At 42.3% G+C, this 21,503-nt stretch overlaps 1 protein-coding gene across 3 annotated transcripts in view; it reads left to right on the top strand.

Annotated features, from left to right (window-relative positions):
- Positions 1–21,503, top strand: part of RIC1 (RIC1 partner of RAB6A GEF complex) — a 131,400-nt gene that overhangs the window by 85,120 nt on the left and 24,777 nt on the right. For all 3 annotated transcript variants that reach the window (XM_075931611.2, XM_075931610.2, XM_089779216.1), the window contains exons 13-21: positions 1,344–1,382; positions 1,651–1,761; positions 2,489–2,578; positions 4,605–4,765; positions 10,924–11,062; positions 16,770–16,886; positions 18,992–19,720; positions 20,070–20,228; positions 20,326–20,462. In XM_075931611.2, coding sequence (XP_075787726.2) covers positions 1,344–1,382; positions 1,651–1,761; positions 2,489–2,578; positions 4,605–4,765; positions 10,924–11,062; positions 16,770–16,886; positions 18,992–19,720; positions 20,070–20,228; positions 20,326–20,462 — 1,682 coding nt within the window. The remainder of the gene's footprint in view (positions 1–1,343; positions 1,383–1,650; positions 1,762–2,488; positions 2,579–4,604; positions 4,766–10,923; positions 11,063–16,769; positions 16,887–18,991; positions 19,721–20,069; positions 20,229–20,325; positions 20,463–21,503) is intronic.

Below are 21,503 nucleotides of genomic sequence, written 5' to 3'. Positions count from 1 at the left end.
GTGGGTAAAACTTAATTTGGTAACAGTTTGGATGCTTCAGACAACAGAATACTGAGTTTGTAAAGTTTGGAACGAAGCTAGAGACTTTTATAAATTGCTTTGCTTTTTTTAGCATTTGCCATCTTGGTGGTTATCAATTCATTATCTTCCTAGGTCCAACCTTTTTTTTCATTTTAATACCAACCACTTTCCAAACCCCTTGGAGTTATATGTCCAGAATCAGAAGTTAAAATTTAACTCTGGAAGACCTGAATCCTGCAATTTATAATTTACCTCAAACCTTGGTTGAGGTAGAAGTAGGTTTGTAAAATATTTACAGATGGGTTACAGTAAGCATCCTAAATTTTGTCTGAAATGGTTAATATCCTTATAAATTACAGATGGGAATGTAAGTATACTCATCTTCATCCCCCAAGGAATAATTTAAATTGTATAAAAAACACTTACTGCAGTTCCATACTGTATCTCTTTTTGTTTGGGGCAGAAGTTGAGGCCAATTTACAACAGGTAACCAAGTTAAACCAGTAACTGACCAAGAAACGTAATAACTGAATCCATCAATCAAATATATATTTATTAAGAAAACAAAACAAAATCTTTCCCTTCCTTAGTTCTAGTTGTGCTTCTTGTCACTAGTTCGCTATGCTGCAGTTTGTATACAGACTAGTATAATTATTTGATGCTTTTTTATGAGAAGAACATAACTCTAGCATACTAAATAAAAGCCATTAAACAGGAGTAAAAAAGCACCTATTCTGACTCAGTTATGTCAGTACAAATCTAAGAAAATTTGATTCCTGAAATTAAGGGTCAAAGAAACCACATATAACAGATAATTTTACTGAATGGAAATTTCCCTTGACAGTTACTTAGTTGATGGGGGTGGAGGTGAAGGGGGAAGAAAACAAAAAAAAAATACTTTGCCACTAACAATTAGTAGTGTTTTAGATATTTTAATCAAAGTAAAGAAAATAAACACTTAAAATATGTTATCAATATTATTTCTAAGAAAACGATAGAATTGTATGATTCTGATCATCAGAGTTTGAATGCAAGTTTCTGAATATAAGAGAGGTTGCTGCTTCCAGTGAATTACATTTTGTGTAAATGGTAAATAAATGTTGCACATAAAGTCAATCAAAACTTACAATATATAATTCTAAAATATATTGGAAAGAGAAGAATTGCGGTAGTAAAAATATTCAAATGGTTGTGAACAAACCAAAATGTTCTGGAACAAAAAATGATAAAAGAAATAAGGTTAACAATGTGCACGTCCTTTAAAGTGTGTGAAGTTTCATCATTTTTATTTTCAGTACAGTGATCTGTATAATTTTTTTTAGATTCACAGTACATATCTGGAGAGCAACTGGCCTATAAGGGTGAGTTACTTAAAAATATCTTCATGCTTGATGTAAAATGCAAGCATTGGGTATTTATATCTGTTATAGGATGAGATTGTCACTGTCTCAAAGCAATTTACGGTTGTTGGGTTTTTTTAAATTAAAAGTATGGTAGAGAACATTAGTACTCTGACAGTTTTCAAGTTGAGTATTATTCTTGAAGTATTGATCATCTTGAATAAAAGTGTGCAACCTTTGAAAGTTTCTGGGCATTTGGTTTTTCCCCCCCTAATTATTGTCTGAACAGTTTTCAGCTATCGACAAGCTGGGGCAGAATGTAGCTGTTGTTGGCAAGTTTGGTTTTGCACATTATTCTTTACTCACCAAAAAATGGAAGTTGTTTGGGAACATTACCCAGGTGAGTTCTGATTAGTTTAACCCGCTTCTGTGTGCAACTTAAACTGATTGATGATATTTACAATATTTTGCATATATTTTTAATTTTCTACCTAATTATATTTTTTCTAATGAATCTCTTGAAGGCTGAGATTGATTTTGTATGTATTCACATGAAACACGTGAAAGGTATTATAATTTGGAACATTCTTGACAATAAAATATGTAAATGTAGCAAACATTTTCAAACCTGCATCTCTAAAGTGAGATTCCTAAATCAGTGTCTAGTCTATGTGGGAGATGTAGATGTGCCTAACTTCTGAAAAGTATGAAACTTAACTTTAAGCACCCAAAATTGCTGATTTTGGCAGCTATACTTTAAAAAGATGTAGATTTTCTGAAGAGTACCAGTAAATTGATGAATCAATCATACATAGAACTTGACTTTGTTGAATAGTTTTTGATTATCACATACATCTGGCATCTTTTGAAGACTCATTTTTAAGAAGTAATTACTACTGAATCTGTCATGTGTAAACAAAATTATTACATCAGCAGTGATATTATTTTATATATAGTTTACAAGAGGTTTTCAATTGTGTGTAGTCTGTAGGAGGCTTATATATTTATTAAATGTGTCTATTATTTTCTAATTATTCATTTATTTTTTGTATGTATAAGTTATGTGATTTGAAACTTGAAAACCGCTTATTACCTTGCTGACTTTATCTTTTTTATTTTATTTTAAGGAACAGAATATGATCGTAACAGGCGGCATAGCCTGGTGGAATGATTTCATTGTTCTTGCATGTTATAATTTAAGTGATCGCCAAGAAGAGGTGAGACTTTCATTTCTTCAAGCAAGCTATTCAAGTGTTATTTTATTTAAATAGTAGGCAAGTTCAAAATTAATTTTATGAACAGGAAAACACAAACAGAACTACAGGAATCTCCGCTAATATAAGTTTCTTTCATTCAGGCCTCAATATTTGGAGTATTTTGATTCTGCCTTGCATCAATACTTGCTTAACTAATAACTTGTGGAAAAGTAATGCATTGACATTAAAAGCCATTTGCATGTTAAGACAACATAAAAGCATATATTCATGGTCCTTAGAAATGTGACACAATTTTAAATGCTGGCATAAAGTTGTGATGGGTGTTGTTGCTGGGGACCCCTTGGTCCCTGAATGTGCTAAATTACCATCGAACCCACCTTTCTGCCCTCCTTTGTGCCATTCAACTCTCCTGCTGAGCCAGGTCGTTGAGCTGCCTCCAGCAGTGACACAGATAGGGTCACAGTCCTGTACAGTATAATACTCAGCTCTGGAAAGGCTCAGCCAAAGGGACTTACATCAGCACCTAGATGTACTTCCCCAATGGGACCTGAGCCCCAGATAAATCTATCTTACTCTGTGTAAAGGTTTGTGTGGGGTAAATTCATGTTTGCCCCTCTTTCTCAGGGTAAAGAAAGATACACACAGACTCTTTGCCTCTCTCTCCTCTTATTCCTCACATGGTAACAATTACATACACTGGATTTAGTAATAAACCAAAAGTGATTTTTATTAAGTATAAAAGGTAGGATTTCAATGCTCATAAGTATCAGAGGCGTAGCCGTGTTAGTCTGAATCTGCAAAAGCGGCGAGGAGTCCTGTGGCACCTTATAGACTAACTGAAGTGTAGGAGAGCATAAGCTTTTGTGGGCAAAGACCCACTTCGTCAGATGCATGTAGTCATGATGACTACATGCATCTGACGAAGTGGGTCTTTGTCCACGAAGCTTATGCTCCTACACTTCAGTTAGTCTATAAGGTGCCACAGGACTCCTCGCCACTAATGCTCATAAGGGAAGACAGAATGTAGGTCACTAAACAAAACAAAATATAAATGCAAGCTAAGTTTAATACACCGAGTAACTGGTTTCATGTAATATCTCATCCTCAAAGTTGTTCTGATAAGCTTCCGGAAAGCCTTTCAATCTGGACTCAATCCTTCTCATTCAGTTTTACATATTTCCAGCAGTCATCTTGGTTAGGGTTGCCGTATTCATAAAGGGTATGTCTAGACTACAGGCTTTTATCGACAGAAGTTTTGTTGACAGATAGTGTCGACAAAGCTTCTGTCGACAAAGAGCGTCTAGATTACATTCAGTTCTGTCGACAAAGCAAGCTGCTTTGTCGACATGGCAGTGTAGACGCAAAGGACAGTTTAGATGCGATAACGCCTTCTGTTGACAGAACTCTGTCGACAAAAGGCGTTATTCCTCGTAAAATGAGTTTTACCAGCATCGACAAAACTGCTGAGTTCTGTCGACATTATGTCGACAGAACTCAGCGGTAGTGTAGATGCAGGTTTAGTTTTGTCGACAAAAGTCCATTTTTGACGACAAAACCCTGTAGTCTAGACACACCCAAAAGGAAGTGTATTTTCATAAAACATATGGAATATCCCATCACAAAAGGTTTTTGTGTTTCTAAATATAGAGGCGCGTGTTTGTGTGTGGGGGGGGGGGGGGGAATCTTGTGTAACTCTTTAGTTGGTTGGGGCAGTGACTAGGAATTTTCCTCCTTTTTTTAAAAAAATTGTGGAACATAAAAATCTTTCTTTGTTCAAGTCCTGCCACTTTATAATTGGGTCAGTTTTTAACTTATTGTTGATATAAGTACCATAAAACTACCAGTTAAGCTCTCAGATGAATATACAATGTAAAAACTGCATTCTAAAGTGCCTTGCTAGGACTCTGAGAACCATACCTTAAACATCTATATGAGACATTTATAATGGATCTGTTGTTGAAATATTTATGTTGATGTTGTTTACAGTAAAAGAACTCTTGTTTAAACCATTTAATTGTCATCACAGCTAAGAATCTACCTGCGAACATCCAATCTGGATAATGCATTTGCACATGTCACCAAAGTGCAGGCAGAAACGTTACTACTCAGTGTCTTCCGGGACATAGTAATATTGTTTAGAGCAGATTGTTCAATTTGCCTTTATAGTATTGAAAGACGACCTGATTGGTGAGTATGATTGGAGCAAATCTATAAAATTATTTTGCCCCTTTTTATAACAGCTAGCACATTGACCTGGCATTTTTTGGGTCCTTATGGAGGGGCGAAGGTCTGGGAGTGTGGGAGATGCGGGAGTCAGGGCAGAGACTTAGGGATGTGGAGGGCTCAAGGGAGGGGTCTGGAAATTAGGGGGGTACAGATTGAGGGTAGGGATGTTACATTTTGATTAATTAACTAATTGAATAGTTGATGGGATTTCCATCGACTGTTCAATTAGTTGATAAGTACTAGCACCATGTTCCACCTTTGAAATGTACAAGAGCCGCTGCTGGCCCCGGGCTCCCCGCAGCGCTTCAATCTTTGAAATGCTGCCACTGCGCCCCTGCCTCCCCTCACGGAGCTGGAGCTGGGAGGGAGCCAACTCTTAAACTGGCTTCCTCCCACCCCTGCTGCCTCTTTCTGATAGAGGCAGCAATGCGGGGTGCAATGTGACTAGTCGCATCACTAGTGGACTATCCCATAAGCTTCTGCTTGTCGATTAGTCGCTTACATCCCTAGTTGGGGGAGGGGAACTTGGGCGTGGGCGCCACCTACCTGGGGTGGTCCATAGCAGGACCTTGCTGCCCAGCCGGCAGTGGCTCCCTGGGACTGGCTGCTGTAGTGGGGTCCACATTGCCCAGCTGGCAGCTGCTTCCCCAGGGCAGGAGTGCTTGCTTACCCCCCGTGGGCATTCTGGGGTAAAATTGTTCCTGCTATCACACCTCTCCCTTTCCATTTGATGAGAAACAATCCCATTGCATGCATATCCCATTGTCCCGGCACAGCCAAACCTTCATCTTGCTTTAAGTTCCTCTGAGAGGAAGCTACATACCAAATTTGGTGGTCCTAGCTCTTCTCGTTTAGCAGGAGTTCTTGAACAAACCAAGGGGGAAACAAACTCTCTCAAATATATAGTAGACTAGAAAATGTACCTGGTGTTGCTCGGGTCTTTGATTCACGTTTTGCTTTTTGGAAAATAAAATGAAAATGTACATGCTTCATTTAAATCATTGCTCTGGGGTGGGGATGAGGATGAGGGGTTCAGTATGCAGGCTGCTCTGGGGGGAGAGGACTACTGCAGTGCTCTTTCTCTGCAGAAGCTTGGAGCCAGGTGAGAAGTGCCTTTCTAAGGCCGCTGCAGATCCAGTGGGTACAGCTGAGCTGTGGGGGGGAGCATGTCCCTCGGCTGAGGCAGATCCAGGTTCATCTGCCCCTACCAGAGTGAGGAATGCAGCAAACTATTCCCTTGCTCCCTGATGAAGGGGAACAGCCTGTAATGTTCCTGTACAGATGGAAGGGAGGCTCAAGGCAAGCGTAGTACTGGATAGTGGTAGGGAAGTGCCCCTTTCACCTGTCTTGTGATTCTATTTTCTGTAAGGTTTTATGAGAAGGCACATCCTGTTTTCCTGGCACAACCAAACACTGACCTTGCTTTAGGTTATAATAAGAGGAAGCCGTATGCCTAATTTGGTGATCCTACCTCTAACCATTTAAGAGGAGTTCTTGAACACACAGATGGATCGACAGACACAAACTCTCTCAAATATATAGGTACAGGAGTATCTTTCTTTGATGAACTGTTAGGCTGAAGATTCATCAAGAGACTTACTGAAACAACTTTTCAAAACATAGCGTTCATTTTTCGCAATTCTGTCACCTCTACGTAAAGGATAATGCTCAAAAGGTGGATGAATGGATTTGCATATTTGGAGACTTGCATGTACACACGCCAACTCAGAAACTTTTTGGAAGTTTGTCACTTTCACACAATTTATGTGCAGGTTACAGCACTTGAAATGTGCACATACCAAAAAGGGTGACAGAATTTGAGGCACTTTTGAAAACTTGGCCCAATCTAGCTGGTTAGGGGAAAATAGCCTGAGCTTCTAGAGTTTTTCCTCTTTGGACCTGTATCACACATTGAGATTACAATAGAGTGCCTCCTGGCCAGAGCCTGCACATGGCAGCCGGTCCCCTTGCATACTCCCATCTCCTGCCCCAGGTCACAACCCCCTCCTCCACCACAGTCTCTTACTCAGAGTTCCCTTCTGCACCCAACCTGCATCCCAGTCCCCTGCATATCATGGAAGGGTGCAGCCTTGGCCATTTACCAAATTCTTGGAGTGGCCCCCCATAAAATTAATGCCCACCTCTGTACTAGAGGAAGATGGTAGATGGACTGATTACGTTTGCAATGACTATTGCTTAGCTGATTTTAAGTATCTGTATCTCTAGATGTGTTGAGTTCCAGCCCACTCCTTGATGTTTGAAATTGTAGCTTTTAAGTGTCCTTTTATTTTTAGCATAAACATGCGTGTGAAAACTATGTACAAATTTAATAATTTATAAAACCTCTAAGCAGACCTGTGATTATTTAAGCTGTTAACAAGTAACATTACAAAATCTGTAAAGCTCTTTTTTAAATGGAGAATTTTAAAAACATCTAACTGTACCCACTAGTTAATTCTGTTTAATTTCTGTTTTACATTGCATTCACCATAGAAAATTAGAGGAAATGGTCAGGGCCAGAAGACAGTTGTACATTTTGACATTTAAGGTGCAGCAAAAGAGAGGTTTTATTACTAATGGTGTAGCACTTAAAGATCAGTCAGACTTTTTTTTGTTACTTTAGAAAGCCTTATTTAGGTAAGGCAATAAGATTTCAGAAATTGAATATACATTCTTTTTTAGAAATTCGAGTGCTAGTGTTTAATAGTTTGTCAGAATGGAACTTGCTTCTGCAATCCAGAGCAAATGTCCCATTATTCTGTCTGAGCAAATATCTGCATTCACATTATATTGCTTTACTGGATGTAACAGTGATACAAAATCTTTTAGAGATTTGGTGTGTCTAGAATGAAGAATTCTAAGGGTTCTAAATGTTTCTCAAGAAAGGATATGAAGTATCATGTGTGAATGGATATGGTCTGTTAATAAGAGCAGGTTTTATTGAGGTTTTTTTTTCCAGTGAACTCTAAATGCTATAGTTTGTCCCTTTCAGGAAGTGAACTGGGTTGTTTTAAAAATCTAGACTATGTAGAGCTTATGTAGCCGCTACTTTGGCTTACTTGATATTTTTTTCAGAAAACCTACAGCATGAAATCCCTCTTTTCAGTGCAGGGCTTTTATTTAGAAATTTGTAGATACTTGAACCTCTGAATAAATAAGTAAATGTAAAGGAGAAACACTTGTCCTGTGTGTGAATGTTCAGGTGGAGCTGTAGTTTCTGCAACAGATACAAGATTCATGATCTAAAAGTGGGTCCACTATTTAAGGCACTACAAGATTCCCATAGAAAAGAGGTTTTCTAGCTATGGGTTTCAATTAATTACTTTTTCCCTTCTAATTTCTTTCTCTTCCTCTTCTATCATGGCAATTTAAAATCCAGACTGCATGTCTGCAAAGAAGTAGAGGTCAGGACTACTAGCTTTTCTGCCTCCCCCTCCCCCCCCAATGATTTGTTGTGTGGACTGGGAGTGGCTTTGGGATACAGGAAGATTGTTCCAGGTGATGTGAGAGACACTTCCATTGTTTGGAGGAGCTACAGAGATCGGTACCTGATGGAGCACTCAGGTAGAATGATGAGTACATGCGATGGGTGAGAGTAGTTCCATGGAGACTTTCAAAACATCAGTGTTTCAGGGTTGTGTTAAACAAATAGGAACTGGTGGAGCTGCTGGAGAATGGAGTTGAGAATTACTCTTTATGTGCCCACAGTCAAAGCTGAGTACTGGGAGGCGATAAAAGAAGGTAGCTGTAAGGACAAGAAAAGATAAGACCATGGGGATATCACAGGAGGTGGCATCACAGTGGTAACAAATGTGCTCAGTGTTATAGAGCTGCTCATATTGTAGATAGATTTATAGCATAGCAAACAGGAATAGGTGAGATCTGAATCAGGGTGGGTAAGGTTACAGAAAGTGAATAGAGAAAATGTTTTAACTTGAAAAGCAAAATGCCCAAGAATGGCTTTCCAGCCCATAAAAATTTTGGTCTCAGATACTTAGCCAAAGAACTTGAAATAATGCCCCATCTCTTACCAGTGTAGACAGGAGTCATCAAAGGCACATACGTACACTTGAATCATCACCATAAAAGTGGAAATTAAGATTAAAGGGAGAGGAAGGATAGTGTGACTGAAAGGGTGTGAAAAGTAAATCTTAACTCCATGTAGGAGGAAAAGTCTTGGTGGAGAGGAAGCTGTAGGACAGAAGGCAGAACCATTTGGTGTGAAGGATTAGAACCAGAACAAGAGAGAGTGTAGAGAGACTTGGATAACTTATTGAAGCACTCTAGATCAGTGTTTCTCAACCTTTTTTTTTTTTTTAAATAAAGTACCTCTTTAAAAAATTGTAAGTATCCCCAGTACCTATATTGTTCAGACACACACACAAAATTTTCTGCCATTGCAACACATTTATTTAAACAACTTAATCGTAGCTGAACGGGCAATGAAATTTTTGGGTTTAAAAAGTACAAAAATAATAAAGTGCTGTAAAACTTAAAACAAAAATTCAGTTTTCTCCAAATTTCAGCTATGTTGACATACCCCCCCAGACTTCTCTCAAGTACCCCAAAGGATACTTGTACCACTGGTTGAGAAACACTGGTCTAGGTGGATGGAGTTGTCCACAATATTGTCACCTGCATTGAAATCCGAGATAAGGAACCTTAATCAGTGGGGAGGGAGATAAATGTTTTCTGACTTGGAGGAGAATTGTCCCAATGCATTGTTCAGAGAAACCCTATTGAGGTACATTCTTGAGCACTTTGCTCTTTCTTCCTGTGTTCTCATAAATTATCAAGATTCGATAAAGCAGCCTAATCTATATATCTGAGAGAGTCTGTCTGCCTGTTCAAGGACTCACAAACAGCAAGATCTAGGATTACCAGGTTTTAGTTACAACTTCTTATCATAACTTAAAGCAAGGTAAGGTTGTGCCAGGAAAATGGGATGTGCCTGGAATGGGATTACTTCTCATAAAGCCGTACAGAAAAGAGACAGAATCACCAGACAGGTGAAAGGGGCTGGCTGGGTATGCCTCCACCCTCCAGGACTGCCTCAGTCCCGAGCCTCCTACCCCTGAGATGCCTTTTAGCAAGGGCCAGCGAGCTGAAGCTCTCCTCCTCCCCGGTTCATACGGGGATGTTGATGGCTGTTGCCTTTCATCAGGGAGCCAGGAGAAATGGCATAGTTTGCTGGATTCCTCACTCTGGTTGGGGAGTGCAGGCAGTAGATGAACCTGGACCTGCCCCAGCCAGGGGACGTGCAGCCCTCCCTCAGTTGTGCATGCTGGTTCTGCAGCGGCCATGAGAGGTGTTTCTCACCTGCCCCAAGCTGTCGCAGTGAGAGGGTTGGGCAAGTCCTGTCTCCCCAGGGCAGCCTGAACAGAGCCCCTTATCTCCAGCCCCAACATTTATTTTCCTAAAACAAAAAATTAACTGAGTTTAAGGATCCAAGTAATGCCAGATAAGACTTCTAGTGGATTTATTAATGTAACTTTGCTCAGTTCAGAGGAGTGGCCTAGGTACAGTTTCACAGTTTAAGGGAAAATTGTTGTGGTTTCTTGTAAAAGCTCTGCTGCCTGAGGTTAAATGAGTATATTTTTGGTCATTAAGGGTATGTCTACACAGCATGCTTATTTCAAAATAAGCTATTCCAGAAGAAATGCTCTGAAATAGCTTATTTCAAAATAGCACGTCTATACTACAGGGAAGCCTGAAAATTAGTCCAAGGCAGGTTTCCCTAATGTGAACATGCTACCTTGATTTAGAGCCCCAGGAGGCTTTGAATGGCCGTGGGAAGGAGCTATTTTGAAATAGCAGCAGTGAAGCATCTACAATACTGCTATTCCGAAATAGGTATTTTGGAATAGGTGTTATTCCTTGTGGAATGAGATTTACAGAAGTTGGAATAAGCTGTCCATTATTTCAAACATATTTTTAAATAATGGAATTATTGTGTAGGTGCGTTCATTGTTGTTTTGGAAATTCAACACTGTAATTTGTTGTTCGGAAATAATGCTGCTGTGTGTAGACACACCCTAAGGGTTTAGAAACTAGCTGTAATTTTCCATTAAGTACTGTTAGAGGAGATGTGTTCAGCACCTGTTTTTTCCCTTTTACAGTCCTAACCCTACTGCCAGTATTCAGGTTCTCCAGGAGGTATCCATGTCTCGTTACATTCCTCATCCTTTCCTTGTAGTTTCTGTAACTCTGACATCAGTGAGAACAGAGACTGGCATCAGCTTGAAAATGCCACAGCAGGTATGAGTCTTTCCAATATCTGTTAGTGGCTGAAATATAGTAAAAAATAACTGTTGATAGTCTTGGAATTGGTAGTTTGGTTTTAAAAGTTCTATCTAAGTGTTAGTTTCAGACAACAGCAACAGAGAGTTATTTTGAAGATGCTTTCCAAATATTTATAAAATAGAAGCCCAAAAGAATCAAAACAAAAACAAACCTGGGATATATTTAACTATTTAAATAGCTGTGGGTATGAAATACGCATTTTCTGGATCAGGGCCCATAAAATTCTTTGCATGTTCTAGAATAGTTTGGAACCCTTTTCTAAAATGTAGAACCCTGGACACATAGAAGGTGCATCTTTCTGAGATTATCTACCAAAGTCAATCAGGCAATAAAGCTATCTGAAGGAGCTGTTGAGTCCTCAACAATATATTTTTATTGGACCAACTTTTCATCTTAGGTACTTATTGTTACCATAGTACTGGAATGTCTCAAATTTGTAATGTGCTTATCCTCACAACACCCCGTGAGACAGTGAAGCAGCTATTATACAAGTGAGAAACTGAAGCACAGAAGATTTACACTGTAGTTGGTGTGTGCTTCCCAGCTTTGGAAAATGAACGTTAGCTTGGCTATATTTAATGCACTAGCTCAAGCAATGTGGATATTACAACATGGGCTAGCCATCAGTGTATATATCTAGAGGATCAGGTGGGCTTTATTTGGGTAGCTGGTCCAGGCCACAACATCTACATTAGCATTTTAGCATGCTAGCTCTCCTTGAGCTAGCGCAAGCCTGAATGTTTGTGCTGAGAGGCGCACTCCTAGCTGCTGTGAAGATATACCCACAGTGGCACAGTATCTTGCCCAAGAATTCTGTGCTGGAACAGGGAATTGTATGGCTAGTGCCCTTGATCCTGGCCCATCATTGATTCACTTCCTGCTTTGCTCTGAGATGCTTCTTGCATTTTGTTCTTCCTGTGTACAATGCTTAAGTTGCATTACACATTCTAAATCATCATAAGCTATAAGACACTGTTTCTTGCCATTCTTAGCTACCTGCAAGAAAATATTCATAAGCAAAAGATCAAATTCAGCCTGCGTCCCAGATGCTGAGAATCTACTATGCAGGTCCTTCTAGCCTCATAAAAACTGGATGTTGGCTTAATACATGATAGCATGTAAGCTGTCAAGCAGTTTGATTTAAGTGTAAAAGAAAAAGTTTTCAGAGATCCTAGTGTCAGCATCGTATTCTATATTTAAGATTAAGTGCGTGTCTATGGATGGGAGAATTACATTGCAGGCTGGTTCCCTGATTGTTTTTATGTCAAGAAATTCCATACCAAATTAGTTGAATTTACAAGTAAAAAGATATTTGTTCTAATTGCCAGCTCTGTACATTACTCTTGAATATAAAAATTAAGCTGTTTTTCTCTAGACCTAGCGTTAACTATGAAGTCCCTGCAGTCAAGTCTTGATTAAAAATTCTGATGCTGATGCCTCCCACAAAAAGGAATCCACCTTCCTGTTCTCTAGTTGTGTGGCTTCTTCTTTGAATGCTTGCTCATGTCTCTTGAACTTAGGGGTGTGTGGTTACCACGTGCACGAATACCAGAAGTTGTTTCCCTCTGCAGTATCCATAGGAGAGGTGTGCACATACTGGAGTATATAGGGCACTGCAGGCTCCTCCCACCCTCAGTTCCTTTTTGCTGCCCGTGATGACTCTTGGAACTGTGCTGTTGCAGCTAAATTGTCCTTGTTCTTCTAGTTGTTTGTAGTTAAGCTTCCCTCTGTTGTAGTTTAAAACCCTACAGTACTTAGTCACTTATTAGTCGTTTCCTACCTCCCCCCCCCCCCCCCATCCTGGGACTTGGCCTCAGGATGTGGCACATCTTGGTCTGCAGGCTTTAAGCAGTGTCATCGTTGCAGGAGGCGAATGCCCATTAGCAAGCCACGCACTAGCTGTTTATGGCACTTGGACAAAGGACACATCACTGATAAATGTAGACTTTGCAATTGCTTCAGGCCCAGGACTAAAGGAGACTTGTGGCTCAAAGCCCATGTTATGGGATCTGCGCTTGCCCTGATGCTGCAGCAGCGCTCTTGATTCAGCACCGAGCGCTGCGGTGTCAGTATGCAGTGCCCACCAGTACAGTCTGCCAGCTAGCACTGGTCTTGTCCTGTGGTTCCAATGCAAAAGCCTAAGCAGTCTGGGAGAGGAAGAGCTTCGGTTTTAACTCGGACAGGATAAGTTTGGGGGAAATATCAAGGTCCTATACTGGGCAGTTCTCCACCTCTGCTGGGTTTGAGAGCCATAGTTCAAGCTGAGCAGAGCAGCCCAACCCAGTCCCCACCAGCCTCCCCAAACAGTGACAGTTATCCTTGCTAGCTCCATGTGCCTCCACACTGGAGGCCCTACAAGCATAGCATGATATTATGTCCTTCCTCGTGCTGCCCACTAGGGATGTAAACTGTCCCTTCAGAGGTTAATCAGTTAATCTTGGAGCAGCTCCCTGGCCCATAGTGCGATTTGAAAGGGGGCTTCTCTAGACCAGCTGAGCCTGCTGCACAGCTCAGGCTGTGTTGGGCCCACTGCACTGCAGGTGGGGCTGCTTCAGCCCAGCTGGGCTGCGAGTTAACCAGTTACTGGTAAGAATCACCCAGTTACTGGTGATGCTTACTGGGTAACTGGTTGCCCCTTTACATCCTTACCACCCTCACCAGTCTCCATGGGTTCCCGGTCTCAAAGGACCATCGTGGTCCCCACTGAGGCAGCACTCCCTTAGCGGGGAACCTTACACCAATGATCGTGCCCTTGGAGCAAGTGCATTTCTGACTGAGGCAGAAATTCCTTAGCCCAGTGCGGTCTCCAGACTTGGGAGCAGGACAGTCAGGCTCAAGGCAGGTGTCAGGACGCAGACCTTGAGAGGCACACATCCCCCAGAAAAAGTATGAGAGTCGAGGTAGGGGCTCTGGTATCATTTGTGGGACAGAACTGGAAGTTGGTACCGTTCCCTTGATCAGCGCTGATTTCCCAGGCTGATTTTGCTGGAATGTGCATCTCTGTGGCACCAAGATCACTCCTCCCAGTCCTGCTTGACATCACGATGCTAGTTGTTGAGTGCTCGGTGTAGATCACAGGCACCAAGACCCCACTTTAAGGATTTCTCATCATGCAGCTCTGCCTGAATTGGGAGCGGCTGGCACTGGTTGGAGAGGAGCCCTCATGCTGTGTTCTGATTGCAAGGTAGTGACTGCTCTGCCATCCTGGCCTCAGAGCAAGGTTCCTTGCTAGCAGGATGGGCTCCAGTGACAGCACTGCAGCCGGCACTGTTGATGCAGCATGTGGGCCCATGGTCACAAATGGCAGTGGTACCCCTGGGATATGTGGGGTTTCTCCCAGTCTTCCCATGCAGTTCACTGTTACCAGGGCTTTGGAGAGACCGTCTGCTTCTACTGGCTGCACTGGAAGCTTCCGTGGTGGGCACTTTCTTGGCCCGCAGGAAGACGGATAAGCAGGCCACTGGCCACCAATGGTGGAGGAAGACCCCTTGGCTCAGGCACCCTCCTCATTGCCAGATGAGATCTTTGTGGGAGTTCCTCAGGGTGATGCTATAGTTTATCAAGAGCTGTTAAAGAGGGTGGCTGCTAGTCTCAGTCTGCAGGCAGAGGAGTTGGAGGAATCTACAGATGCCCTCTTTGTCCTTTGCTCAGTGGCCCTGGTCAGAGTTGCTTTGCCCTTAGGAGTCACTGAAATTATAACTGCCGTATGGCAGATGATGTCCTTCCTTTCCCCATCTCAGAAAGGGTGGAATGCAAGTAATTCATGCCAGCTCCCAATTCCCTGGTGGTGAAGGCCGTGAACCACAGGGAGTGAGCAGCAGGGTCAACCAGGTGCCACCCCTAAAAATAAAGACTCTAGAGTCTTGATTGGTTTGGGAGAAAGGGTTATTCATCCTTCAGCTGTGGGTGACTGATTATCACGCCCTCTTTGGATGTGATTTCAGAATGGGGCAGGCCATCTTCACGTTTGAGCCCGCCCCTCCCAGAGTCCTCAAGGAAGGAGTGCAGGACCATCTTGGACAAAGGCTCCGCAGCACCTAGGGCAGGCTGCGTTGGACGTGGCTGACACTGACGCTTGTAGCATGGTGTCAGGTGCCTTGATGTGATGCTCCTCTTGGGTCTTTTCTTGTAGGCTTGGCTGTCTATGCAGGATCTCCCATTTGATGGGCATGCCCAGTTAGCAGAATGGACTGACACTAAAATCCATGATCTCAAGACCCTGAATACTTTGGGCCTCTGTCACTAGCCCTAACCATAAGCAGTTTAGACTGCAGCTTTCTCAGGGTCAAGGGATAGTTAAATGAATGGGATTCATGTAACTGGGTAAAATAAGGAACTAAAATATTGTGTACATCTCATTACATATACTTAGTCTTTTGGGTTTTTCCTTTTTGTGCTCTCTGGCCACCACATTCTAGTCTCTCCAGTAACTGAGTGTTGAAAATGGCTGTGCTAGTGTGCTATTCTCTAGGAGACCTGGCTGCTAGAGCTTATTTTGCTACAACTGAGGTAGATCCAGTAACCAGCCTCACCTCTATGCTTTAATTGAGCTGTGTATAGAGGACACCGGGAGTGCTTCGCTACTAGCTAGTAACAGAGCTGTTCCTATTAAATACCATTTTTAAAACCATGGCATTATGCAGAGCAGTTCTGGGTTATGTCTGAATTGCAGTTACACACTTCTGGCTGGCAGTCATCAGCTCCATGGGCACAGGCTAGACTACGGGCTGTAAAATTGCAGTATAGACTTCATGAAGGGGGCGTGTCCCTGAGCCCATGCTTCAGTCTGAGCCTACACATCCACTCCACACATTTACAGTGGCATAGCCCAAGCCAGCTGATGTAGGCCAGCTGCAAGTATAAGGTTTTAATGTAGACATACCCGTAAAGCCTTTTTGAGGAAAGTCACACACTGAAACCTCTGCTTACAGTTAAACTGATGAAAATGAAGAAGAGCAGGAAAAAGCATTTGCCTCCCCTGACGAATCCCCAGTTTACATGCTTTACTCTTAGGAAAGCAGAGATTTTAGGGAGCCTATGGGATAGTTCCCTCCACAAGAAACAGATCAAAGCCTTGAACATTTGTATCTATCCTAATTTAAATGCAAGCTGGTTTGAAAGACTGGCAAAAAGAATAGTATCCAGAGTTGATAAGCTAGTATTAACTACAAATGTTAAAAGTCAGTTAAACAGACAGCTGTGTAACTGCTGAGATTCTCAGGGGTTGCATGCTGCGGGTTTAAATAAGCTTTATGCTACAGAGCCTGCAGCGAAGCCTCCTCAGAAGCAGGGCTATCAACCTCTCCAGGCCTGGCTCCCAGGGAGGTGGCTTCTCTGCTATAGAGAAGCCCCCCCTCCCCAGGAGCCCATTCCAGCAGACTCTGCTGGCTCCGCTCCCGGGGAGATGGCTGCTTCCCTGTCACAGCAAACCCACCTGTCCAGGAGGTGACTGAGTGTAACCCTCATCATTAATGGTTGGTTACACACTAACATCCCTAGTATTTACAAGCTTTCTGTAAAGATGTGCTTACTGGGAAGGGCTAGTCTTGTGAATTTATAAGTTTGGCTGTGATTTTATGCGGAGACTGTACTGTACAAATGAAAGCAAAAGTAGATTCAGGAAAGTTTATGGTTACATGTAACTTGCACTTCTTTTCTTCAGGCCTGTGAAGCAGAAAGCATTATGTTAAACTTAGCAGGACAACTCATCATGGTGCAAAGGGACCGGTCTGGTCCCCAGATTCGAGAGAAGGAAAGCAATCCTAACCAAAGGAAACTTGTGAGTAAAATGTACTTGGGATTACACAATACTTTCCAAAGGTTGAGTCAGACTGCAAGTTTGTGGCAGTAGCTGAGGTGGCTGCTGGGCAGTCTTGGGCCACTTTGCACCTGCTGCTTGGCCCCCCAGCAGCTGTTCCAAGGTGGGGGTTGAGGTGTGGGGGGGGGGTACAGGTTCTGGGTAGCACTTCTCAGAGGGGCTCCCCAGAAGCATCAGTATGTCCCTTGGCTCTTAGGCAGAGGCATGGCTCTGTGCACGGCTTCCACCCACAGGTGTCACATATGAGCTCCCATTGGCTGCAGTTCCAGGCCAATAGGTGCTGCAGAGCTAGCTCTTGGTGTGGGAGGCAGCACATAGAGTCCCACTGGTGAAGCCTTTGCATAGGAGCTGAGGGGCATGTGTGAGATTCCAGGGAGCTGCATGGAACCAGGTAGGGAGCCTGCAAGCCCTGCCAACCCCCCTGACATCAGCTTCTGGCACTTTCCCATGTTCCAGAGTACCCAAGATTTAGTGAGGAGTATATAGTACGAGTCATGGACAGGTCACAGGCCTTGAATTTTTGTTTACTGCCCATGACCTGCCATAAGTTATTAGGATGCAGCCAGTTTTGACGGTCCTGAGCTAGAAAAGAGTGTGTAGCTAAACTTCAATGCCCATGTCTAAAGCTGGTTGAATTATTTGTGAATAAATTACCTGACAAATGCCGCCTTTTTTTCTGTTCATGAATCATTCACTGGCTAATTTAAAAAGAACTAGTAATTTAATGAACAAATTCTTTTTAATGTATGACTGTTCTTGTTCGTATGACAATATGAATATTCAAATGAAGAACAGCATTTTCACATTTCATAATCTCTGTGTGAATCTTCAGAAATTGTGGCAGGCACAAATATGAGCCTGGCTAGATTTAAGTTATTGCTTGTAAATATTTTTCAGTAATCCATAAGCTCTAACCTACACCCAGTGTTTTTAAAAACAGGCAATTTGACTAGCCTTCTGAGTGGAATTGTCAGTGGCATCAGCTGGTAGGTAAGGAATGAAAGTGAACCCTCTTGGTGGCTTCATACTAGGGATTTTTCTGGGTGCCCAAAATGCAGCTAGGCTAATTTGCATAGGAATTACACTTCTTGGTAGTCCTCACTTTTAGAAGAGCAGTGAGCTCAGGGTGACCGCAACCTGTGTTTGTGAAAGAACTATGATGAAGGCAGTACTGATAAATATCTGTGGTGTTTTGCCAGTTTTAGGGTAGGGATGTCAACGTGTAAACAACCACACAATTAACCAATAAGCCTGGGCTTATCACTTAATGCTGTCGACTACACACATTTCCCCACCTCTCCTTGCCATCTTGGCTATCTCTATAGCAGAGGCAGGAGCCGGTGCCCTCGACGAGCCAGCTTTTAAACTGGCTTGCACAAGTACTGGATCTGCCTATCCCTACACCCCGGCGCTGCTGCCTCTGGTAGGCAGCTGCAGGGAGTGTGAAGGGGGCAGGTGGGACTGATACACATGGGAAGCCGATTTTTAAGCTGGCTTTCCGCATGTGCCAGCTATGTGGACCCGCTTGCCCTCCCTGTCTGCCTCTTACAGAGGTGGGGGGTGGGTAGGCAGGAGCCAGTGCTTGGGGGGAGACAGCTTAAAAGCTGGCTCCCCTAAGCACCTGCTCTGCTGAGCCAGCTCTCCCACCCACACACACCGCTTGCCTCTGAGAGGCAGCAGGGGGAGAGGGACAGGGGAGGCTGCTGTGAAGCAGCCTCTGTCCACAGTGGGCCCATGCTTACCACAGACAGAGGCTGCTCTGTCATCCCATGGAGCAGTCTCTGTCCACGGTGAGCCTAGGACCATTGGACAGAGGGTACTCAAAATAGGTCAAAGTGCTTTCTTGACTAAATGCACTGATTAGAGTTTTAGAAATGCCTACTAAGAGAATTATGTATTTTTTGCAATAGTGAATTCCTATCAGACTTGTTAACACCCCTCACCCACAAATCTATTTCTGAAAGGCCCTTTTTAGGAAGATGCTGCTGTCTCTTTCAGCAGAAGGAAAGATGCTAGTGAGATGAGGCACAAATAAAAAGGTATTAAAAGATTATCTTTTTTTTCAGCTGCCTTTCTGTGCTCCAGTTGTGCTAGCCCAGTCGGTTGAAAATGTTTGGACTACATGCAGGGCAAACAAACAAAAGCGCCATTTATTGGAGGCACTCTGGCTCAGCTGTGGTGGGTCAGGTATGAAAGTCTGGCTTCCTTTGTTTCCCAGGGATCACCGCAAACCACATTCCTTTTTGTCAAGACGGATCATGCTGCCTTTCCACATCAACATATACCCCTTGGCTGTTCTGTTCGAAGATGCCTTGGTTCTTGGTGCTGTCAATGACACTGTGCTCTACGACTGTTTATACGCTCACAGCAGTGCTAGACAACATTTGGAGGTCCTCTTTCCTTTCTGTATTATTGAGAGAACCTCTCAGATCTACCTCCATCACATTTTGCGCCAGCTTTTGGTTAGGAACCTAGGAGAGCAAGCCTTGCTGTTGGCCCACTCTTGTGCCGCTTTACCTTACTTTCCTCATGTACTCGAACTGATGCTTCATGAAGTGTTGGAAGAAGAAGCTACCTCGCGGGAACCCATTCCCGACCCTCTGCTTCCCACTGTGGCTAAGTTCATTACAGAGTTCCCCCTTTTCCTGCAGACAGTTGTTCATTGTGCTAGGAAGACAGAATATGCCCTGTGGAACTACCTTTTTGCTGCTGTTGGAAACCCAAAAGACTTATTTGAGGAGTGCTTAATGGCCCAGGACTTGGATACAGCTGCATCTTACCTTATTATCCTGCAGGTAATAGTATCCTACTACTTTATTTAAAAAAGGAAGTGGCATGACCATTTAGTACCCTTTTTTTTTTTTGTTTAAATTATTTGTTTCATGATGGGCATAACCATTTTTAAGAATAACTATAATGCACTTTTTGGGGTGGGCAACTGACTTCATTTGTATCTTGTTTAGGGATCAAATTAAATCTGAATAGGTCCCTAAAACTGGCACTTTACAAAACATGAAATATGCCTTTACCTACAACTCTCATTTTTAAGACTATAGCTGGGGGAGGGACTTAATTTTTCCAAAAGAATTATTGGATTACAGAAGCAAATTATTACTTTTTTATATTTTGCATTGTTACTTGTAGAACATGGAGGTTCCGGCAGTTAGTAGGCAGCATGCCACTCTTCTGTTCAACACTGCTCTAGAGCAGGGGAAATGGGATCTTTGCCGCCACATGATCCGATTTCTTAAAGCCATTGGTTCTGGTGAATCAGAGACTCCTCCACCTACACCCACCACTCAGGTTTGTTGGGAAGATCATGAATCTTGAATGTCAGTCACTAAACAGTATGGATTTCTAATGTTTTGACTTGAGTCGATCATATGCTTCTTTGTTGTAGGAACCCAGCTCAAGTAGCGGCTTTGAGTTCTTCAGACATCGCAGCATTAGTTTATCCCAATCAGCAGAGAATCTTCCTGCTAACAAATTTAATCTACAAAAAACACTGAGCATGCCTTCTGGTCCATCAGGGAAAAGGTAACATTTGTATCCTAGTACAACTAGTGATTGATTCCTACACCAGGCTGGGTCACTGTAAAGAAAATAGTCCCTGTCCCACTCATCCAAACTATTTATACTGTAACAAATTATACAATGGGATTATATTAAGGCATGGGATCCTCATGACTAGAGCCCTGACTGCTGGAGTCATGTGAGATCAGGATTTCAACCTCCATTTAAAAAACAAAACAAATGTAGATGCAAAGACAAGTTGACAAGTGCCTGCCAGAAACAGTACCTCTGGGATGTGAGCTAGACCACTGATCTTAACTATGAAATGTGAAAAGCTCTGGGCCACAGCATAGGTGTGGGGATATACCTGTGACCCTGAATTGTCTTAATTTGGCCCTGACAGCAACCTCAGAGTTGTACTGTGAGATTCCACAGATACCTGGAAGTTCTTATGGAGTAGAATACAGTGAGAACTCACATGTCCATTAACTGTAATAGAGCTTTGTACCTAATTGTGCAGAAGAAATATTTCTCCCTTTGATTTTACAGCAGATATTGGCTGCTACAGTTTCTATCTACCATAACTTTTTATGTGCATAAAGCTGTAAATTTTTAAAAACACTGTGAGAAAAGTGACTTTTCCAACCATGGTGTTTAATCTTTTACACAAATAAAATGCTACAAGATATTACTAAGGTCAAGAACTTAGCAGGTGTAATAACAGTTACACATTTATATGGATAACAAGAATATCGAGTCATAGTAAATATTACAAAATTAAGAAACACAAGTTTTTGAAGACCTGAGGAGGTAGTACAGGGTGGATGGTCACTAAAATTATCAAAAGAAACAAGCAGTTAGCAAAATTGGTACTTTGGGGAAACAAAGTATGGAATTATTTATCTAATTAACTGTTTCTTACATGCTTTAGTTCAGGAAAGCCTAAATCAAAAGATGAAACTTATGTATTGTGATTATTAGTAAGACTGCACTGTGGGTGCATCATTTCAAAACTTTTACTATGGATTCTTTGATACATTGCCACCCCAAAGAAAACTTTGAAAT

The sequence above is a fragment of the Pelodiscus sinensis genome, chromosome 6 (assembly GCF_052426305.1).
Source record: "Pelodiscus sinensis isolate ZL-2025 chromosome 6, ASM5242630v1, whole genome shotgun sequence".
Taxonomy (NCBI): domain Eukaryota; kingdom Metazoa; phylum Chordata; order Testudines; family Trionychidae; genus Pelodiscus; species Pelodiscus sinensis.
Note: the sequence above shows the minus strand (reverse complement) of the source record. Positions and strands in the feature narration are given on the sequence as shown.